The 23,641-nt window shown below is 35.8% G+C and overlaps 1 protein-coding gene across 1 annotated transcript in view; it reads right to left on the bottom strand.

Moving 5' to 3' along the window:
* FAF1 (Fas associated factor 1) overlaps positions 1 to 23,641 on the bottom strand; it is a 155,914-nt gene that overhangs the window by 88,805 nt on the left and 43,468 nt on the right. Inside the window, exon 7 of the mRNA XM_008925207.3 lies at positions 18,843 to 18,948. Within this exon, the coding sequence (XP_008923455.2) occupies positions 18,843 to 18,948 (106 nt within the window). The remainder of the gene's footprint in view (positions 1 to 18,842; positions 18,949 to 23,641) is intronic.

Here is a 23,641-nt window from a genome sequence, read left to right as displayed (position 1 = left end):
CACAGACCCCATCAGAATTCCTTTATCTAAAATAAAACTAATAAAACTAGAAACTATGTATTACAAAACAATACTCTTGGATAACCAACACTAAGATCAGAAATGATCTATTCAGTTCAAATTAACACATTTCCATAAATCAAAGCAAAATACATCCTCACTTTCATTCCTGTTACAGAATTATCACCTTAATAGCCAATAAAAAGAAAGACCTAATGAGGTATTTCAGTATCTCCCAAAGAAATATTTTCAGCTCTGTTTTTCTTTTAAAGTGCTTGAAAGAAAAAGAGTAATGAATTGCTCACGCAGCCTTTTTTATTATTGTTATAACAAGTGAGTTACACCAAGTCTTAATTTTTTTCACCAAGTCTTAATTTTTTTCACATACTTCAGGATATTTTTTGTCTCACTGCAACAACGGCAAAGGAAATCTCTGAGCAGAAAGGACAGTTACTTAACAGCTGCTTGGGAGCAGCAAACCTCTTTGTTTCCACTAGTGGCTAATGGGATGAGATGACAAAGATTTATTGCGTAGTTAAGGGATATCTGAGAGCTCTGCACCCTAATATCCAGAAAACAATCCAATATTCCCTGGAAATAAGCTTCCATGAGAGACAAGGATCTAGATTTCTACAAAAAACAGGTCATTCAGCTATATCTTGTTGAGTGTCCAGGACTACTTCTACCTATTAGGATGAACATCCAGTACTGGAGATGACCAAGCACCCTTTGACCCTGAAAGCATCCACATACATCATGAGGTCCAAGGATTTGAGATGGGGAAGAAAAATCTGTTCCAGTCCAGCAATAACAACCTGGAAACTTGAAGAAAGGACTGAGAGATTTTGCTGGTCATTCACCCACACTGAGAGGATGCCCTGCACCTAAAATTGTTTCAAACAAGACAGTGACGTCATAATCACCTCTTTCACTACCTAAATGAGAATGCTTAAAAGAAAATTAATTAGAGGCACATCCAACAGATCAGTGTATATAACAGGCACTCTAAAGCGACTTAAGGACTAGAATACATTTATTAGCACTTTTTTTGTTGTGTCTGGAACTAAAGGATCAGCCTTGAGCAACTACAACCTGGAAAGCTTCGGGGATATCCTCCCTGGTGTCTCTTGTCAGAAATGTTCCAAATCAATTGGACACCCAACCCTTTAGCATTCACAAAGATATACCAGAGGGATGGGCCTTTCTGAAAGACCAAATACTTTTTAAGAGAGAAGTCAGGTCTTTGAACATCCTTAGTAAAGTGCAATCACCACCATGACACTGGGGTAGGTGAGGCTTGAGCACACACACTGTCAACAGCAGTTGAAAAACATTTTATAAACAGCTTGTGGGCCAGTGAGCTGTCACTTACCCACCAACCATCAGAAAAGGGACAAAAACCTATGTATGTATCCAGTCACATGGAATGCATGACTGATGAAAATAAACTTGGTGAATTTATGTTGCAGCTTTGTGTTTTTAAGTAACACGTGCATGAATAGCAGTCCTGACACATTAAGAACCAAAAAGGTTCTTAGACAGAAAATGAGCTACAATGTACAGACAGGAATCTGGCACAGACTGACCTCCTCAAGCAGTAAAACCAGCTCAGTAACATAAAAACTCTCCACATGACCACAAAAATGAAGACATTTGGATACCCTATTTTAAAGACAGGGTATTTAAGATCCTCATCTTGTGTTCATTTTGGATATTTGAAATAGTTTCTGTAAAATCCTCTTCCCTTGAAATAAGAGGCCATTACTAAAGCCCAATGGATTAGAAGACCCAGAAAAGGCTTGCCTGCAGATGTCTTATGAAAACCAATTCCTAAAAAGCAGCAGGAAAAAACACTGCAGGGATGGCAGAAAGCCAACAAAAAGCTAAGAGCTGCTGGTCATGGTGTCACAGTGACAGGCATTTTAAATTGTAATCCCAGACCAGAAACATGTGTAATCTGTCACCAAATCTACAGAGAAAATGGACAGATCAGACTGGAGGGGAAATAGGTCACTCCTTTCCAAAATATTAAAAACTTTTTGGAAAGTAGAGAGTGAGACACCAGCTATTAGATATAAGTTCATCTATGGTGGCTTTGCCAGTGATGATAACCTGAGACTCTATCATGATTTGCAAGGAAGCCATGGGAGCAGGAAGTCATTTAAAAGCATCTGCAGTTCATTCTGCTGCACATCTTTGACCTTGTTGCAGACTCTCAAAGCATAGAATCAATCTGTGCTTGAAGAAAAATCCTGTTACTCACTGAAATTCAAAAGTTCAGTTGAATAAGTGACAAAAAAAGATCCTGTTTTCAGACTCTGGTATAGAGGTAATGTCAGAAAAATAGGGAGTTTTGGTTCATATCACCTCTTCAGGAGAGATATTCCAGATCTAATCCTTAGAAATGGGTTGCTAAAAGATTAGAATCTTTTGGAGATTTTGAGGATTATGCTAATATCACATTATCTTAAAAATACTTACAAAATGCACATGAAACATTAGCCTTGGGAAAGATGTAAAATTAACCTGCAAGAAAGCTCCACAACCATGCAAATGAGCAAGATGAACAGTAGAAATTACAACCTTACACTTTTGTTTTTCAGTAGCTGTCTCTGATTTAGAAGATCTTAAGGCATTTTTACTGTGCAGGGATAGAGAAGGACAGAAAAGCACATTTCAGAATAAAAACTGTGTAGAAATACTTGCAAATTAAACGCCTCTTTTTACTTTCATCAGAGCTTTCCTTTTAAAAAGGAATCAATAAAGCTTCACAAGAGTAAACCGTGTGCGGTTTGTTCTTCCTGCATCAACATCAGTGCCAATTAAATTCTGAACCCTAAATCTTTATTGTTTCCTATTAGCTGCTAACCAGAAGGTACACTGTGATTTTCTGAGATCCCAGGCTGAGACTTGCTGTAGCAGCAGTTAGAAAAAATGTTCTTGTTTTGACTTGTCTGCTGGGTAAACTCGACATCCAAGCTACATGGTGGAAAATAAATACATAATACCAAGATGTTAATTTTACAGAAACACTTAACTCTTCTGACCACAATTAACACTCTGAGGGAGAAAAAAAAGCCATTGACAGGTCTGCCTGGCTCCTGCTTCTGCACTGCTTCCCAGGCTCCCTTTCCAAGTGGTGGCTCAGCTCCTGGAGAAGTCAGGCTGCCACCGACCCCAGGGCTGCCTTCAAAGCTGTACATGGGGAGAAAAAGTGGAGCAGAGTGACAGGGAGTTAAATACAGCTACAAAATGACACTGACTCCCAGCTAGGATCCAAAAGAGAAGCCTAAGAGCAATGGTTGCTGAGAATAACTCATCCCTCTCCTCCTCCCTCTCCCACCCTCAAGCTCTAAGAACACCTCCATGAGGAGACCAAGACACAACTCTCAGAACACAAAGGTTTTGTGGGAGCTCCGTCCTATTTGTGCAAACAGACAGGAAGGCAGAATTGGCCTTTATGCTCCAAGGTCTTTATTTTTTATAAACTAACCAGAAAAGGTGCATTTTGGGAATACAGGTAAGTTTGTTCTGCATAAACACTGCTCCAGATCTCTCACACCATTCCCTAAGAGCACACAAGGACTGCTGCAACACTGAATTCCTCCAAAATACCATGAACCTCATGATATGGTAGAATATTTTTCACATCTATTCTACAACTGACATTTATCACTAAACTGAAGAAAGAACTGGAAAAAAAACCCCAACAAGTCATCATTTTAACAGCGGTAGAACATAGATAGCATGCTTACAGAAATTAACACTGTAAGCATATTTTTGTTTATGATGAATATGAACACTAAACTTTCTAGTAATTTCTAATGTATTACTGTATTGCTTTCTAGCAATTTCTAATACTACACTTGATTTGCCAAACAGTCAAAGAAGAGAGTGCAAAACTGACTTTTTTTCCTTATTCCAGCTGCATTACAGTAAGCTGGTCACAATTCACAAACTGGAGAATAAAGGAATGCAAGAAATTAAGAAAGAGCTTTTAAAAAGTCTGAGAAGCAATTTTTTTGTCCATGTAACCATCCAAAGTCAAAGGACTCATTTTGGTTGAAGATGAAAGTCATCATGGAAAGAAATCCAGGAGGAGACACAAAAACCTTGAGAACATGCCACTTTTTAAAAATTTATTTATTATTATAATAAAGATAATAATGTGCTACGTGAAATCAAGAGAGACTGTGAAAGGTCCTCAAATCAAAGTCCTTATTTATACACTTGAACATGAGCCACTTCAGATGGAAAACCTTAAGCCCACTACACTGTGATGGCAGGAGCACTGACAGAAGGACATGCTTACATGGTTTAGTACATGTTCCAGGTACACTTGGTGTAACTTGGTGTTACTTTACTGCTTTACAAGTGGCACAGCTGATTTTAGTACAGCCTGTAGTTTATACTTCCTTGTATAATCAAGATGGAACCAGTTTTTTTGCATGTAAACACAAGGGGTTCATTACAATTTATTTGTCATGTATTAACTGATACAGGTTGAAATTATTCTTTTTACCTCACTGAGGACAAGGCTTACTTTGCTTTAACTTCATCTAATTACTCCCCTGTTTATGTTAAAGTAGAACAAGCTTTCCTTAAGATAAATACAAATGTTCACCCATCAGCTCACATTGGTTTGACTAAATCAGATTAGAAGTACACCTTTATTTTAAAGCTGTGGCTTTGCACACAGCAGTTCCAAGTTGTAAACTTTTATTAAAGTTGTGTCCTATTCTGTAAGTTTTCCTCATTACTACAACTCAAAAACATTACTAAAGGTGATACAGGGGTTCTAAAACAGTCTGACACCTTGAAGAACAAAATGGCAACCTCAAAAAGTGCCAACTAATGGCTGATCACACTCAAACCGGTTCAAGGATGTTAATGCCTATTGAACCTTAATAGTTAGGCAATAAATACCTTTAAATCAATATATTTGGAACACTAGTTCAAAATTATTAAAGAAGCAGATAACATTCAGAATTAAAATGCAGAGCACATAATATGTAAACATCAAACTCAAAATATTATTAATTGTTATATACTTCTCATGTATTTGCACTACACACATATTTCAAATGCAAATATTAATTTGGAGAGAAATACCTACTGTATATGCACACACTGAAACAGTTTGCTCAGCTATACTGCATCAATGGTTATTTGACAAGTTATAGCATCACAAACTGCTCATTTACATATTCAGCTATTCTGTCTGGTTTTTCCTTGAGAATAAATTAATAAAACAACTGTTTTACAGATCCATACTAACAGCTCCTCCTCTGAACCACAAGGACACTCATACTTATGCAAATTCAGTGTATAAAACATACACCAACAAAAACACACCAAAAGTGTAAAAAATGCCTCCTTTCTAAATCCTAGTAAGGTGTAATATTTTTTAGCTATCAAAGTTAACATCAGCAATAATGATTTGGTTGATAGAAAAAGATTGATATTCATATAATCACCAGTGAAAATTCAGTCCTTGAAATGCTAACGTGCAAGCATTGTACTGACACACTTGAAAACTTTACAAGTATAATTCAACATACTTAAGCACTCTACATTGCAAAAAACAGACAGCGCAATACTTTAAAAGTTTCTGATTTACAGTACGTTTTTCTGTATTGCATTATAAAAAGAAAATAGTATTTAGAAAAGTTAGGCCAGATCATGATATTTCATTTAAACAAGCAGCAATGAAGAAATTATTTTTAAAAATTTCATTAAAACCTGCAAGAGTCAGTAAACCAGAAGATAAAAAGCAGAAATGAGAAAGTAGCGTAAAAGAAGATGTGTGTGGACTAAGAGAAAATTAAAGAAACAGAAGAAAAAAAATCTTAAAAAGAAGATGAAAAGAAAAAAAAGAGATAAAAAGACACTGTTTACTAAACAAGCAAAATGACCTACAGAGCAAAAAATAGATAGCTGACCTTCAGATTTTGTAAGTCAAATCTGAAGGATCCCAGATCTGAACTATAAACTGACACAAGGCAAAAGACAAAATGAGAACCGAAATTGGATTTTCAGTTCTCTTCTTATACCAGAGTCTTGAGACAACAGATGTTTATTTCAAACTGCGTGCTAAAATTATCCTCTGGTTCAAACACTTTGCACTTATGTTTCAGAAGAAACATTTCATCTCCAAGTTTTATTGTTCCTCACTTCAAATTGTTCTCAGTTAAAAAAAAAATGAAAGAAACACCATGCCAACATACTCCTCTAAGGGGAAAATTGTTCCTTTTTGGGTATTCAAAAGGTTTGTTTTACTGCTCACGGTGATTCTTTGCATGACTACTCTGCAGTGAGTTGAAAACACACAGGAGGTGCACTTTTCACTTAATCTTTCATTTATTTGTTCCCATTCAAGAAGAATTTTACCACCTCTGTTCACAGAATTATTAAAATATTACAGTGTTTCTGCTACAGTGGAGGTTTCCCAATGGAGCAAGATTTGAAAATAGTGGTTGGCACCAAAGTACTGATGGAGATCTACTCCTTGCAAAATGGAAGTGCATTTCACTTCAAACACATGCTCCTGGATCTTAAGCCTCCCACTTGTCCAACTTACTGCACATCAGCTTCCAGGATGGAGCAGCCTCAAAGCAGACAAACCAAATACCACTAAGACCAAACTAAAATGGAAAACGCAGAATCTTGAAAATTCAATTGATAAGAAACACTCATTCCACAGGACCAGCTAGAAATGGTCACTATTAGAATGCCAGAAAGATAAACAGCATAGATGTTACAGCCTTGTCACCAACTGGTTTTCTCTGAAGACCTCTTATTGCACTGACCTGTGTGGTATTGGAGCCACAGCTGTGAACGATAACTTGGTGGTTTGTGGGAAGATTTAAGGAGGAGAGTAAAAACATCTCCATGGCAGTTCAAGTTTCATCTCAGTCTACTACTCTTAGTTCAATCAAAAAAGAAACTTTAATCTCATGCAAACCTCACAGAATGCTCTAGAGAACTTCCATATTTTTCAAAGGCCACATAGGACGAAATCCTTGAAAAATTAATTGCACCTGCCTGACTTGGCAGTTTACCTTTTGCATCAGAGTGAGAAGTTTCACTTTATTGTTTTGTACTACAGAAGAAGTGTCCTCTTCCACTGTTCTATTGCTGCTTTTTGTGAAGGTCAGAGCTTCACCATTTTGTTTGCCTTAGTCCTGGCCTAGGCTGCTCCATGGTCAGAGTTCCCAGCTGCAGTCTAGTATTTTCTCTGCCAGCCCAATGTCAATGCAGAGAATAAAAAAGAGCCAAGACCTTTTAAGCAGAGTGGGTGACAGAGATGTTAGTTATAGGTGAAACTGTCGACACACAAAACCCTCCCCAGAATAATCCAAGCACTTCTTACACTCCCCACTTTTGAATAATTCAGGAATAAGTCCTTCTTGTCTTAAAAGATGAACTTTTTGTGGATAAGTGCAAACAGAAGTTTATGTAAGACACAGAGGGGAGATGTTGAACTGAAATTCAGCTTACAGTTACAGACAAATTAATAATAGGACACAACAAAAGTAAGAGTTACTGGGATAGAGTTGCTGAGTTCAGTAAAAGGTAGCCTGTCATCACAAATGAGTGAAATAACTTTGAGAACAATATAAAACTGGAAGAAACTGCGGAGATATTTGAGGTGCTGAATTTTGCCCTAATGCTGTGAGCAAAATGACTGAAATTAAGTCAGGTCTTAGGTTGTTGGGGTAAAGTATGTACAGTTCTGCCATGTGATACCAGACAGACAGACATACTGCCATTTTAGAAGTACATAATCGTAGGAAGAAGATCTCTCTTCCTGAAATACAAATTGCAGAAAAATAGTAAAAAAATCCTTGTTCTTTGTACTCCTCTTTCCCTTTTTTCCTTTTATTGGTTGTCTGTTTCCAATATTCTGAAGGTCTTCACCTATTCTATACTTCCAAGTTACAGTAACATCACCACATCCAAGAGAGCTAGCAGGTATTCAGTGTACCAGGTAACAGCTACTACATATAATCACCTTCCTAGGGGCAAAGAAGAGTGGCCAGGGTTAAAGTCTTTGGTACACCAAATCTTTGCTGTTCACACCCCCTTCGCCACTCCAAAGTAATAACTACAAAGAATCATGTCTCAAAAATTTTCCCCGTTGTACTAAATTCTCATAGTTCCAAAAGTATCAACCCCAAAGAATAAATATTAGCACTGTTCTATGCTGCATATGGTACAGTCTATAAGAGATTCTGTAGGTAATATAGGGGGAAAAAAAAGGAAAAAAATGTCCAGGTTTTCTAATAATACCTTTTTATTCGAAAACTCAGTGAATTAAAATAGATTTAATCTTTACAGCACTGTTCTGTCCTTTCTATTACCCAAGAAGACTGATGAAAAAAATACCCCCTTCTAACCAAACTTAAGACTTTTTTCTTTTAACCTGATGCAGTAAGAAGTAATTAATGAATACAGTCCTGGTAATTCATTAAGTTCTAGTTCCCAAACTATGGTAAGAACAAACAACATAATAAAAAAACCCCAACAAAACGTATTTGCTCATAGTTCAACCCCTTTTCCAGTCAGCACCTACTCCAAGCTCCCTTCCTAACCTTTCCACAGAGCCAAATTACCAGTCCCTGCTCTGGATGGCATTTTCTTCATGCTGCTCATTGTCCTACTTTCTCGCCTTTACTCACAGTTCCTTTATTTTTTTATCTTTTTACCAGTCAAACAATACTTTACATAACAGAAGCCACAGGAATCTCAATGTAGTTTTGTTTGGGGCAGCAATACATATGTGGTTTTGGGGTTAGAAACCAGCTGTTTTGGGTACCACATGGTCTGAAGAAAAGCACATAAAGACAGAAACCACTGAAGTCAACAGTTTCATCCGAGTAACGATGACAACACTGGACATGTGTGGGTTTTCTTGGTTGGTTGATGGTTTTTCTAGGGCGGACATCAAAATGTTGTCTACTTAAATACACTCTACTGGGCTCAAGAGGAGTAGGAAAATTATAAAGGCTATGTGCAAAACAGAAGTCAGAGGGCACTGAACACAGAGCTCCTCTCCTTTTTACTGTGTACAGAAGCAAGTTCTGCAGAACTGGGAAGTAACGTCTGGTCAGAAGGTGGATGATCTGCTGTCCGAGATGACCAAAAATGAGCACATTTCATATAGGAAGATATTTGGTTATACTGTGCTCATGTCCTACTGTGAACATTGTCCTCAGAAAGACCTTAGAATGTTCAAGATCAACTCTTTGCTGACATCACATGCAGGCAACCATAAACTTCACTAAAGCTGACAGGATCTTATGGCAGCTGCTCCTCTTCTGGAGGATTTGGTTTTCCTTTCCATTCCTTTTAAGCCCAGTTTGCTCCTATGGCTTTGTCTAGCTATGTTTTAATTAGTTTGCCTCCATCATACCCAGAGAAGGTCTAACTTGAAAAACAACTATGGCCTGTTTTCATTTACTTCTGTGTCCCCACAACAGCAGATGCAGTCTCTAACAACTTCTTGTGCAATGCCTGCTGTGATGCTCCTCTAGTTGAACATTGGGTGATTTTATTTGTATATACATTAAATATGGATATTTACACCACAAGCCTGTATCGTTTCTGCTGTCCACCATTATCCCCATTTAACTTCCAGCATTACTGCTTTCAAAACAAGGTAAGGGTAGGTTCACTTTGGTCTGCTAATCTAGGCAGGGCAAAATAAAGTAGATTTGAGGCTTGGTACAAACCCAAAAATTGTGATCAAACTATATAGTTAGTAAATTGTTTGTCTAAATCTTTCATGTGTGATGAAAGATTATTATCATAATTCATTAGCAAATTGCAGACTTTGTAATGCAGGCGGTCACAAATTTGGCTTTGTATCAATCAGTTTAGACCAGCTGGGTAGAAATTAACACAACTCTGGGATACATAAAATGAAGTGCTCTTTCATTTTTAATTCACTGGAAACTTTGAAGGAAAAAAATGGAAGCCCTTTCAAAAATGTCAATTTTCCCTAATTTTTGTAAATCATTCCATTTCACTGCAGAGATATAGAGAAACAAACACACATACATGGAGTGTATGGAACAGAATACCAAAGTAACTGCTCAACCAAAATAAATTTAATATAAAGTATAGGCAAAGAAAAGCAGTGCAGCTAAAAAAGTCCCTTTTTTCCATTGTTTCTGAGGGAGTCATATATGTTAGTCATCACCAGAATTATTAAACAAACACAAAATCTAATAGCTGAGCTACTCACAAGATACAATACCGTCAAAATTCCTGTTCTGGGTTTCCCAGTCTAACAAATGACCTTGTACAAAAATGCTTATTTTGATTATGTCTCCTTTGCCTAAGCTACAAGGCTGTGTATAGTGACAGCTGTATTTGAGAGCAACTTAAACCAAATTTTATCTTAGTGGCACCTAATCCAGAGACTGGTACAAGCAGCATGGAAAAGTCAGTGTCAAAATTAAACAATGAAGGCTTTTCTAGGAACAGATGCTTTTTCCCTGCAGCTGTAAAAACCTTAAAACAATCCTATACCCCACTGTCTGGTCACGCAACTATCACAAAGCAAGGCATAAATTTTGCCACTTATTGCAAATATTTGCTGAGAGCTGCTATAACCCTTTTTAAAAACAGTAACAGGGATTTCTTGAGGGTGATTATGAGGCCATTTTATCCTTTAAATGAGTGCAAGGCTCTCCAATTTACGCCCACAGTCCTTGGGACAAAAACAAAAGAATAACTTTTCAAGTTCATGTTTTAAACAGATATGGGAACATAACTGAAAAACCCTAAGAAACAGGTTTACTACAGAGACAGTGCTCCGAGTCACTAAGATGTTATGGACGGGACAGAGACAAACATTATTAATTCACAGCTGAAACAGCAACTGAGTGTTTTCTTTGCATAGTAATTACAAAGCAACCCAGTGCAGCACTATCACTACACTCCTTCTTCAAGATACCATTTTGGTGTTCTAACTCCACAACTACTATGTTAAATATCCTAATCGCCACAACTATCCAAAAAATTACCTCTTTCTATTAAGTGAATGCAGTGATAAACTTCAAACCGAAATATAAACTCTTAGGAAACAACTTCTGTAACTCAATGAATACACGTAAGTCCTCAGATCCCAATTAAGTGAGCAATTTACAATGTCAAGAATCTAGTTAGGCTCCATATGAACTGATGGGGATTTTAGATTAGCTTCTGTTGTGTATTTAAAAGTGATAGCACCAACATGATTTACATAAGTACAATATTTTCAAATATTTTCTCACCAAGCAAACACTCTAAAATTGTGAAGTGTTTCCTTTCTTACTCAAGTTAAAAAAAAAAAAAAAATCAACTTTTCCAGAACAACAGTTCATTAGCACCTCACTATTTATAAGTATAATTGGGTTGTTTGATGAGAAAACATGAGAGAACACTGTGCCTACTATAATTTGCACAAATACAAATTTCATTGTTTGAAAACAAATCAGCAATTCAACGATTGTGTTTTTTTTTAATATAAGTGTATATCATGCAATAATAGAAGTGATCATATTATAGTTAACACAGGATAGAAAGGTTAAACCGTGTTCTAAACCACTTTAATTTACAAGCTGTAAATTAATTTTTTTTAATTGCAAAAAAAAAATGCTAACTTTTTCATTTGTTATTCAACTAAATATAATTTACACAGATAACAGCACTATGCTATTTAGCTACAGAGTACTGCTTTCCCACCTTAAATAGCACAGGAACCTGGGACATAGCTGTTTAATATGTTCATAAAGCTGCTTAGGTTTTCTTGTCATTTCATGCTAACACCTTTTTAATAGCTAGCATTATGATAGAAGCCTTGCATAAAAATTCACCACCTCGAAAGTAAAACACAGCAAATATTCAAAATCAGAATTGCAAGCGATGGTTTTAATTGCAGTTTTTAAAAAATTCAGGGTTTTAAATTAGGTCTTGATCCCCAAAATCCTTAGCATCCTTAAATTACATGAGCAAAGCCATTCAATTCAACATGATTACTTCTAAAATAAGGACAACTCACATGACTGAGCATTTACAGAGCCGAACCCATAACCAAAATTATAACAATGACTCCTCATTATTTTCAAATTCAAATAAATTGATCCTTATCCTTTTGAGAGTTTCTCTCCAATGCAACAACACTTATGGACAGAGTGTAAAGAGACAGAGAAGGAGAGAAAGGAAGAAGAGAGATATAAACATACACACTAAACTACAAGCTGACAAACTGAAAGCTAACAGATGTGTGACTTCTAATTAGTTATAATAATCTATGCTTCGACGCTATTGGAACCTGCCTCGCCTTCCCTTGCAAATCAGACAGCTTCCTTTGGAGTTTTAAACTCTGAGTGCTTCTAAATTTATTCAAGGAAAAAACCCTGCTTTCAGCAAATTTTAGATAAACTACAGTGATAACTTTATGAAAGGAAAATATTAAATTATAATTATCCTAAACAGACACAGTCTTGTGAAACTAACCCTACATTCATATGAAAATACAAAGCATTGACTATAATGAATTTGATTCATCCTTGGACACAAAGCTTTACCACAGTAAACTCAGTCAACTGTTGCTCTTGCTTTTATATTCATAGTACTTAAATAGCGCACTTTAAAACAAAAAAAACTCCAATTGGCTTTTCATACATCCACCCTCCCCAAAAATAACGCACTTGAAAAACCCAAATGATATGAAAAGGCTTCAAGGCCTCTTTTCTCCTTTTCACAGCACTTTTTTTTTATTTCTGTTTGCAGTAATCTGCCTTTCACTTTCTCATTGCTACAGAACAAACGAGGAGGCTCAGCACTTTGAAAAGGGGGCTCAATGTGTAATGGGTCCACTAGAATTAATTTAGTTGCACCAAATCCATTGAGCAGTGAGGTTTTTTTCTCTTCTCAAATCATTTTGAGTCGGATGCAGCCCCCAGCCTTTGTAATTCTAGTAAAGCACTTAAAGTGCACAGTAGGTGTTCATCAGGACCATCTGGTCAAAAGCAAAACAAGCTGCTGATTTTGCCTTTGAATAGAATGAAGCAAGTGTGAATTAGTCTCTTCAATTAGCACTATTACAACCTGTCAAGTGCATATTGTAAAACAGGATTATTACAGTATTGGTCACCAGTGCAATTATTTACTCTCTGCCTTTTCTTGCATATAAAAATGTCCATGTTTACTAGTTTTTGATAACTGAAGATCGTTTCTTTAATGATATGCACGTCCAAACCCACCAAAACCAAATTACAGGTTATGAAACATATTCTGTCAGGAATATATTAAGTTTCATAATTAAGTGAGAAGTAGTGCCCTTTCTTTATCTCTTATTGCTGTTTCTGTTGCATAAAGAGAAGAAGAATAATAGTTTTATGCCTGTCTTCGAAACAGATCTCTACAGTCAGGTATTATGATATTTTAAGTGTCTAATAAAGCTATCACTTTTGAACAGGTAGATAAAAGGTATTTTCATTTCCCAAGGAACTTCCTTTTCATATAATTTCCAACACATGACCACTTACAAAAAGTTTATTAAGGATTTCTTTCAGCAAATACGCTTTACTTTAGCAATGTGCTGATTTTCTATAACAGAAAGGCAAAAAAACAAATCAAGAAGTTGATTTAGCTTTTTAAAGATAAGATTTTTCTCTCCTTGTTCAAAAAGTCAAAGCCTGGCTCGCTAGCTGGTACTCATTTATCACTGTAGAACACCGAGGTTATCACAGTGATAGATGTTTAAATTATGTATACTGTTGTTCTGACTCGTTATAAATTGAATACAATTTTAACACGACAGATTTCTTTAAAAAGCAAACAAAATGTTCAAATTTCACGAAAACATTATACTGCTCTCGCGTACAATCAGTACAGCAATGTATTTTACCAGCTTCTCTGATACCAAGAATATTTGAACAATAGAATGTTTGTGCACCTCCTATTAAATACCAAAAAGTGTTAGTTACTGATTTTTATTACAAAAAGAATAGTTTTCAACAATTTTAAAGTAAGTAAAAAATGTCAAAATATAAAACAACTGTTTCTGAAACTGGTAATGTATGTACTTGGATCTGTCTATATTCTGGCAAATGTATGTTACTTTAATCACTTAGTTACATTTAAAAGAATAACATTATTTACACATACATTTCATGTCCTCATGTCAGTGTCCGACCTTTACTTTGAATGATGTCACTCAACAACAACTGGCCTGAAAATATTTTGTTCAGATATCAAAAAACAGATCTGAAAAAGGTACAAGACCTTCAGCCAGATTATTTTTCTGCATGCTGAAGGCAATTCATCCGCTTATCTGTATTTATATATTACATTCATTTAGGCCTTTTAAATCAGATTTCTGCCTGCATGTTCATAAACAGTGCTTTTGCACCTTGTTTAACATTCGTCCACTTATCAGAAAAGTTTAAAAAATATTTCATCACAAAGGACTTCAAATTGTCATTAGGGTCTGTCAACACAGAATTTACAGTTTATCTCAGCCCAAGCAGCTGTATGCACAAATAGTTCCTCCTCCTGCCTGCAGTGCTATTGGATACATTGCTTTTCATATTCCACCTTAGCCAGTTAAGTCTGTAGGGAACAGAGAACAAATATATTACCTAGCACAGGTGACAGGGATGCTGAGCAGGCAGCTCCCGTTTAGATTATTGGCTAAAGGAACGGAATAAAGAGGAGAGGCAGCTATGCAGAGACAGCCAGTACTTAAGGACCCATCTTCTTTGCACTGTTTGCACAATTTTATGTTTTATTGAGAATTATAGTGCCCAGTAGGTGCTTTACACAGTATTCTCAACTGGAATTTCCAGCAGTTACAAAATAAAATCACCAATCTATGAGAGGACCGAGGATTCTGCATATTTAACTCGTCCACCCTTTAGCAGCCACAGCTTGTGTACACTGGACATTTCTGTAATCCTGCACACGGGAATCACAAAAAGGCTTCAAAGTCTGTATCAAAAGTAAAACAGACAATTTAAAACTCCTTGTTTATAACTAACTGGAGCTATCCAGTTTGTTAAAAATGTTTGCTTTTCTTCCCTATGGCAGGCACTTAAACAAAAAGCAGAGAGCACGCTATTGTGACAAGAACTCAAATCCAGTAAGTTTTTCGCAAATTAGTTTGTCTGCTCCAGGATCAGAACACAAACTTGCTTTCCATGAAACATTTAAATATTGCCCCCTCTGAAAAGGGCTGTCCTTCATTTCTGTCAAATAATACAACTACAATGTGCAAAAATGAAAAGTAGTAGAAATGTTCATTTCTAAATGAGAATGAATTGGTAAGAATACTCAGAAAATAAGTTATCCTGATTGTGGCAATGCCTTGTAATAATTTAGCACATAGCTTCTCAAACCTAAACTTAAAAATTCTCTCCAATTACAGACAGCCTCTACAAATTATCTTAGCAGAATAAAGAGCAAGTCTTAGGCAGAAAACTCCTTTTAGTCTTGTATTAGGAGTTCAATTTGTTAGACTTATTCTTATTTAACCATCTAATACACTGGAAATGTATTCATTTACAGTCTCCAAACTGGCATAAAACCTACTAATTTCCACTTTAAAATGTAGATCATAGAAAAAAGTAACTATGATATTTCCCAGAACAGTATCTGCACAGAATTAATTTAATACTGCAATTTTACAAGAACAAACAGATGTCAGAAACCTGTGACACAGATTAATTTGCAATTTAGACCACCATGTTATTATTAAATTTCCAAGTTAACTACTACCCTGCTCAACTAAAAAAAAAAAAAAAATTAAAAATTGAATATCCAGAATTTTTTACACGTTCTGTTTCATTTTTTTATTTAATTTCCGAAGATTCTGTATAAACTCATAATCCCACAACAATATAACTGAATGCAACTTATATTTTTTAAGATGAGAAATTAAAAATTAATATGTAAACAGTTACAAATTTAGATAAAGCACGGTAAAAAAAAAACCAAAGGCATTTTCAAGTTCCATCCAAAAATCCAACCAATAAATTAATATGCAAGAAATTGTAGAAGCAGACATGAGCACTACAGCTCCAGGCTTCTCTCAGAGAATTTTATTGTCACATTGTTTCCCCACCAAACACCACAATTTCTTTGAAAAAAAAAATTCATCCAAATATCATTTACTATTAAACATGCATTCTAAACAATAAAAAAAAGACAGCAGAGAACTGAAGAAATCGTAGTTTAGGAAAGCACAGCTGAGAGCTCACTGGATTTTGCTTTTGATCCATTGCAAAATATTTATGAGGTTTTGAAAGGGTGGTGGGGTTGAGTTTTTAGTGTGAGTTTGGGGGTTTTTTGAGACACTTGGAAAAAATATATATTCCTTAAAATGCCCAGTATTAATAATAACAACAAACTGAACAACTAGCGCTGGAGAGACAGTTGCACCCAACTGTGGCAAGAAGTAGAACATTTATAGAATTTTAAATACTTCTTTTAATAATTGATGTAGTCATTTTGAATCTTTCTGCATAGGATATAGCGTGTGAGTAGATTGCATTAACACTGCTTAAACATTTCAACTTGTCAGTATGGCCAAGTCGATTTCTGAAATATTTGCAGTATTTTCCCATCGAAACAGTAATAAAGGTAGAATAAATATATGCCACTGCTTTATAATCACTGAACATTAATGAATATTTTATGTCTTTTTAAATCTCCCTGTTTAATTTAAAAGGGTGAAATTAAGTCTCCTCCCTGCAATATGCCAATTATCTGTAAATCAAACAATAACTTGGCCATTATACTCCTTTTTGTTAATATACCAGAAGCTAATTTGAAAACACTGAGCGGCATTTTTAGAGAATAATTGAATAGTCCTTCCTGCCCTCTTGTGGTTGGCAACTGCATCTCACACTGAGCTTCTCCACCATTACAAAAATACACCAGAAGGAAAGTAAACTATTAATTTGTTAAAGTGCGAACAAGAGTGAAGAAAAAAAAAAAAAATCTAACAGTCCCTGGAGAGGATGGAGACAAAGGAGAGAAGGAAAGATATCGCTGATTCCTCCAAATCACAAGGCTAACTAGATTGATTCATCAATCATTTGTTAAAATGATCACTCTATGCTAAAAGAAAAAAAAAATTAAATTAAGAAGCCATTAGGGAGGTAACATACAAAACAGTGCTTGTTTTGTATAATTAGACAAATGTTCTGCAACCCTTTTACCTCAGCCAAATCCCCAGGGATTTCCAGGAGACTTTGCACAGACAGGAACATTCACCTGTTCAGCATCAGCTGCACAAGAAGGGCCAGAAAGCTCTATTCATTTCAGCCTCTGAAATGGTCTTCTTAACTTTACACACTCTACTGGATGTGACACTTAGATACAAGAAAGGCAGAGAAAGGTTTCCTATTCGTGATGGGGTGCTGGGGGGGTTCTTATTTTGGTTGTTTAGTGGGGAAAATCCAACTGACTTTTAAATTACGTTGAGAGGTTACATGTTAACCGTAACCTGCCATTCCCAACAAACAAGAACTTCAGTGCATGTAAAGGCAGCTGAGATTCCCCAGTCACAGCTTTCTGCTTCCTTTAAGCCAGGTAAGACCCACCAGCAAAGAAGTAATCGATACAGCATAGATAAAAATCAAACTGACAACATATATGTATGTATTTTCTTTTAGAATCTCACCATTTTAAAATTAAAACCACATGTTTTGATCATTTATTTCCATAAACATTCCAATTCTGTTTAATTGTAAAGAGTCAGACCTTAGCCCCTCAAAAATCAACCTGATGCAAACACATTCATTTGTATTACCACAAAAATCCAAACCAGAAATTATTATAATAGGTTTAAAAATAAAAAGTAGAAAACAGGTTTTAAGCAGGAAAAAGATCACAATTTAGATCTTAAAAATAACAGTATTCACAATGAAAAGAGTTAATTATCATTTTTTAGTGTAGCATGAGATACTGCTCCCATAGCTAACATTACAGAACTTAAATTAATTCTGTCTACAATGTCAGCATGTGACGTGAAAAACTTCAATAAAATCTGTTCAACCCTAAAAGACTGAGAGAAGTGTCAGACCAATAATAGCAAACATACATTTAATTTGAAAAGCAAACATTTAATCTTAATGTTTTGTAATGTGAATTCTGAAGATTCATATTTCTAGGTTGTTTGTCGTGTTTCCAGAAGGCAGTGGGTTATATGGAAAATAACATCCAAAACATCTGGCATTAGACAGAGCATGGAGCACTGAACAACAACCTTTGTTTTAGAAAGGAGTTTTAAAAATATGCAAGGGTCTACTTGTTCTAAATTCAGAGAGTCCAGAGTCATATTAGAGATATTTGTTCCCATAGGACTTAATTCTGATGAAGTTCTCTCCAATATCACCCCTTGCTGGCCATTCCACAGAATGGCAGCAACATCCATTATACACAAAACCATTTGGCTCCCAAGCCAGCAAGAATTACAGCTCTCCAACAGCAACCAGTTGAGGTGCCTATAAAATGGAGATGGAGCTGGTTAAAAGAAGACAAGATAGAGGGAGCTTCAAGAGGCTTAAAGATAAAATGTAATTCGGACAACTCAATAAATACTGTTCATGTATTTTGCTACTATGCTGTAAAAAGAAACATCCTTTCTGTATAATTTAATAGAAAACCTTTTTGCTGACCAAGTTCTTTAATCAAATTACAGCAATCTTGATGATCCAGTTGATTAAAAAAAAAGACTAATAAAATGAAGGAATATCCATCAAGACCATGCAAACCCCTTTTAACAGAGCTGGCATTAACTATAATGAGCTACATTTATTCTTCAGCTGTGAAACAGCACTCACCTCCTGAATGGTACTGCTTCCTGAGAAGTTGAGGTTGTACTCCCGCTGGACTTCTCGATGGGTGACAATCAGCATGAAGTTTTGATTTAATGACTCCTGCAGGGCCCTGAAACGGTTGAAAGAAAAACAAGAAAATCAGGGATAAGCATGTTATAGCTTGTTTTACAGTTAGATGCAAAAACCCCAGGGTACCCTAAACTCTACATGAACAAGTCCAGGCACAACATTATCATCTCTCTTTTCACTCTTAAATGCAAGGAAGCATGCTGAGAATGACCAAAGGCCATTCCTGAACTCCTTCCTTAATAAGGCGACTGCAGCCTTTAAAGCTGTTCTAATGTTAAGTATTCTCAAAATCGAGAGAGTCACATTATCTTCACAAACATTGGGTGTATTTAGCACTCATAATGCCATTAATACCAGTCTTGTCAGTATATTGATGACCAGACAAAATATCAAGCTATGATGCACATTAAGAACTGATGGTAAGTGGAACAAGGCAAAGCACGCTCTCACTTCCCTAAGGTTACCTGAGGCAGAAACCAAATGGAAATTCTTCCACCTAGTTTCATTCAAAGCACATAAACCCAGTTAATTAGAACTGGAAAAGTAACCACAGGAAAATTTCTTGTGTGGGTACTGAACATTTAGGGAAAAAAAAAAAAAAATCTTAAGATCCAGTTTAAACAGGTCAACTATATGTTCATGTTGTCACAAACTTGGGGTTTTTTTGTGATTCTCCAAGCAAATAAAACCTCTGGATGTTACAAAAGGCGTCCTGTTTGCTTAATTAGGTACAAAATCATGCAGCTATCTATTTTTCAAAATAGAAGGTAGGAGTTAAGTTATAGACACGGTGACTGTGGCTGTGTACAATCTTCCACAGGCCACAAAACCGCAGCAACACCATACCATAGCTATTGTTTCTAAACACTGTTTATGTAGATTTGACCTGTTCAGTGGCATATGAAATTAAATTGGGCTTATTCACTTCTTTTTTTTCTTACCACATACACGTAAAAGAATGACTGTGGTATTTTATTTCACATCTTCACTATTCCATGACACTCCAACATGCTATTCCTCTTAGCAATAAAGGACAAATTCTGAATGCAGGTCAGCATAGTTGTATCTTACAATACAAGAAGACAAGAAAGACTCCTAAATTATTTGAGACATAATGTGTTAAACTCCTACTGTAACTACTGACCTGCAGATTTTCTGCTCTGATGGCAAGGAACTCATACAACACTCACTGGATGCTTCAGCAAGAGATGCACAATTTGCTTGAATATCTCACGGAAAGTTACCTTACAAAAATATCTTCACTCAGCAACTTTATTTGGCTTCTGTGACAACTTATTAATCACTTACTGGAAAATGAAATCACAAAGTTCTATTTCTTGTCTTTTATAGTTTTGTAATACGGAAAATAAATATAACTCATTGTCAATGCTAAGTATGATCATGTGCACGAGAGACACTACAAATTCTACTGTAGTCATCTATACTGAACATGACATTTTCTGACCCTGTCACAAAGTCTTGTTAAGAAAAGGCCTAAAAAAAGAGTCCTGCAAAGTCGTATGCCTATTTTCAAAGGTAATTCTAATGTGATTGTCAGTAAGTTTCACATTGCCATAACCGTATTTTCTTTTGGCAAATGTTCAGTAGCAACTAAAATATCCTGCTGTGCTTTTTCAGATTCTGATTTTTTATTTGTTTTCAGCAAATACTGGAGGCAAACGACATATTTAATTACTCTGAAAACATTAATCACAGCATATGTGAAAGGCTCTGGATTCCATACGGACTCACACAAGGCTCTGTTATAGCTAATTTTGACTCCATCTGAAAAATCTGTAGATGCTAACTGATAACATGACTCATGTTTTCATTCTGTAATTGATGTAAACATAGAAGGAAACAGCCTAGTCCGATCAAACCCTCAATCTCTCCAGTTATGCACGATACACACCCTTCAGTACTCCCCAAAATACAGCATGCTAATGAAAAGCTCATAGGAAAGGTTTTTCCACTTGTGACAGCTGGAAGTATGTAGAAAATGAAAAAATACCCTTCAAACAGAGTTAAATCAAGTGCCTAAAAATTAAAAGCCTTAATTTTTGAAGTAACTAACAATTTTGACACCTCTACTTCTGGATTTCTAAGCAACACAAGTTAAGCTTGTTAACAAGCAAATTCTCAGTACATTTTCATAGATAAGCAGAGGGAAAGAAGAGGCTGAAAATTAAGCTGGCTAAAAAAAAAAAAACCAAAACCTGCAAAAAACTGAGTAAAAACTGGGTTTGAAAATGTTAGCAAATAAAGTGCATGGTTAATTGTTCAATTTTTCTTCTTATTATTACAGAAAAATAATATATTGAGGAATATTACTTCTGCTTACACAGACATTCAGTGCTCAACTGATCTACTCCTTGGAGCTCCTACATCAAAATCTCACGTGGTCTGACAGCTGTAAGACTTGGAAAGGGAAAGGGAGGAAGAACTGATGGCACATCCTATGGGTGGTTGGTGCCAGTGTTGGTACCAAGGCTCCTCTGCGGGATTTGAACACGCAGCTGGACAGCCAGTGATGTCAGTCCCTCCCATATTAATTTCCTCCAGCAACTGGGGATGTAGATTACCCCAAATTATTTGTGCCAACAGAACTCTGTTTCCAAAATATACCATGCCCTAAAATTGTATTTTCAGCCATTAAGGCTACAATAGAATTTACAATATAAAAGTATTTAAAGGAAACTTCTCAGTGACAGTAAACTGAACCTTATCTCTTTTTAGGTCCACACAAGTGTATTGAGAAGACTGACTTTGAATATGTAGCACATTTCTAAAATTCTGGCTTCATGTTTGCAGCTGTTTAATTTTCCTAAAACGTTATTAGCTGACTACAATCTTTCAAATAAAATATCTGCATGAAAAGGAAAAAAAAGTCAGGGCCAAACTCCAGGTCCCACTAAAGTCAAGACAGATTTTCTTTTATCTTTTTCTTCTTTTTTTTGTTGCCATCAGTGCTAAGAGAATTTTATTAACCTAAGAATAGGAAAACCTAAGAATTAACCTAAGAACTGGGAAAAGAAAACCAAATTATTGGGAAAAGAAACAGGACTAAAGTAGGCCACTCTTGCGAGCACCATTTTCCCCCCACTGTAAACCTTAGCTTTCAAAAGCATTTGCTGATAGGTGGTATGATGCCATTACAACTCAGCTGAATGATTATACATTCACTTTTCAGAACAGGAGGTCAGGGAACCTGTATTTTTGGGCACCAATCCTCCATTTAAGGTACTCTGCTGACACTCAAAGAGAAGTTCAAGAATAGACAAAAGAAAACAGACCTTAGTATGGTCATTGCTCTGACCAGTTCTAGCAAGAGACTTGGACATATAAAACACATAAACCAGACTGGTTCTATCTACTGTTAAGTGACTGACTTAATGCTTTGATTTTTGATGTAATACTTTGCTTTTTAATACCATTTTTCTTTGAAATTTTAATAATATATTTTAAACTTTGAGACTGAAAGTATATCCTTAATTAATGATCAGTAAATGCTTCTTTTCATTTCAGTTTTGTGAGTTTTTATGAAATACATTCAGTATTTCCCATTAGGCAAGATTTTTCTCAGTCATGGGGAGATTTCCCCCAAAATCTCTGATTTTTATATAAATAGGTATGACACAAAGTAATTAACATTTCCATTTTAAACTTACAGATTTATACAAGCTCATGTCAACAGAAGTCCAAATTTACTGTAATTACAGATTATTTACATTAAAACAAAATAAGAAATCAGTATGTAAATGTAATGTTTGTTGTAGCTAATGCAGCAGGAGGTGGTAGATTAGGTTCAAACAGCAATCAGTTAGCAAATCTGGCTAACATGTAAATGAGTAGAAGCCCTTTTGTTTACATTCTATTGCATTTTAAACTTCAGGATTTTTAAACTGTCTCATGAGCAGATGTGAAAATAAAACATTAATCTTACCATTCTTATGGAAGCTTTCAAAGTAACTAAAGCAAGGCACTGCTCCTGTCCAGCTAAACAGACAATACTAATAATTGGAGTTGCAGGTTACATCGTTCTTAATTAACACTCTGCTACAGTTGATAACATACAAGACACTGCGCCCCAAACACCACTGCTCTGCAACAATCTAAAGTATTCAGCAATATATGGACCCATTGCTTGAAAGATGGGAGTTGTGGGTTTTATTTCCTGTCCACACAGATGATTACACTTCCTCAGTAAGTTACAATCACTTAGCAGAAATATGTTATTTCTAATAATCCCCAAGGTATGCACCTGGGCTTAACTGTTTTGAACTTTCCAATGATTCATCAGATATAATAAAGTATCTAAGACTTTCAGCTATTTAGCATAAAAAGCATAAATTTAAAATACATTATAGTCATTAAAATGACAACAACAAAAAAAAAAAAATTGATGAAAAGCATCTCCCAGAACATAGAGGATAGAAAGGACAGACAATCTGGATGACTCAACTCCATGGCCAGACTCTCATGCCCACACTTTTGATGTTTCTTCTTGTATTCTCCTAAACCTATTTCCTGAACTGGGTATTGTCAGCTTTCAAGAAGCATCCAAGGCAACAAAGGGAAGGAATTGCACACTGAGGAAGTGATTAATCTAATCTGACAAAGCTGGTGCAAGGGATCTCTCCCCTTGGATGATTAAATGATGGACATTCTTTGGCATCTTTCCTTGTAAGACTGTTTTCCAAAGGAAATCATGTTCTTCTCCGCCCACCTGTCCC

The sequence above is a fragment of the Manacus vitellinus genome, unplaced genomic scaffold, assembly GCF_001715985.3.
Source record: "Manacus vitellinus isolate BGI_N305 unplaced genomic scaffold, ASM171598v3 scaffold_21_pilon, whole genome shotgun sequence".
In the NCBI taxonomy this organism is placed as follows: Eukaryota; Metazoa; Chordata; class Aves; order Passeriformes; family Pipridae; genus Manacus; species Manacus vitellinus.
Note: the sequence above shows the minus strand (reverse complement) of the source record. Positions and strands in the feature narration are given on the sequence as shown.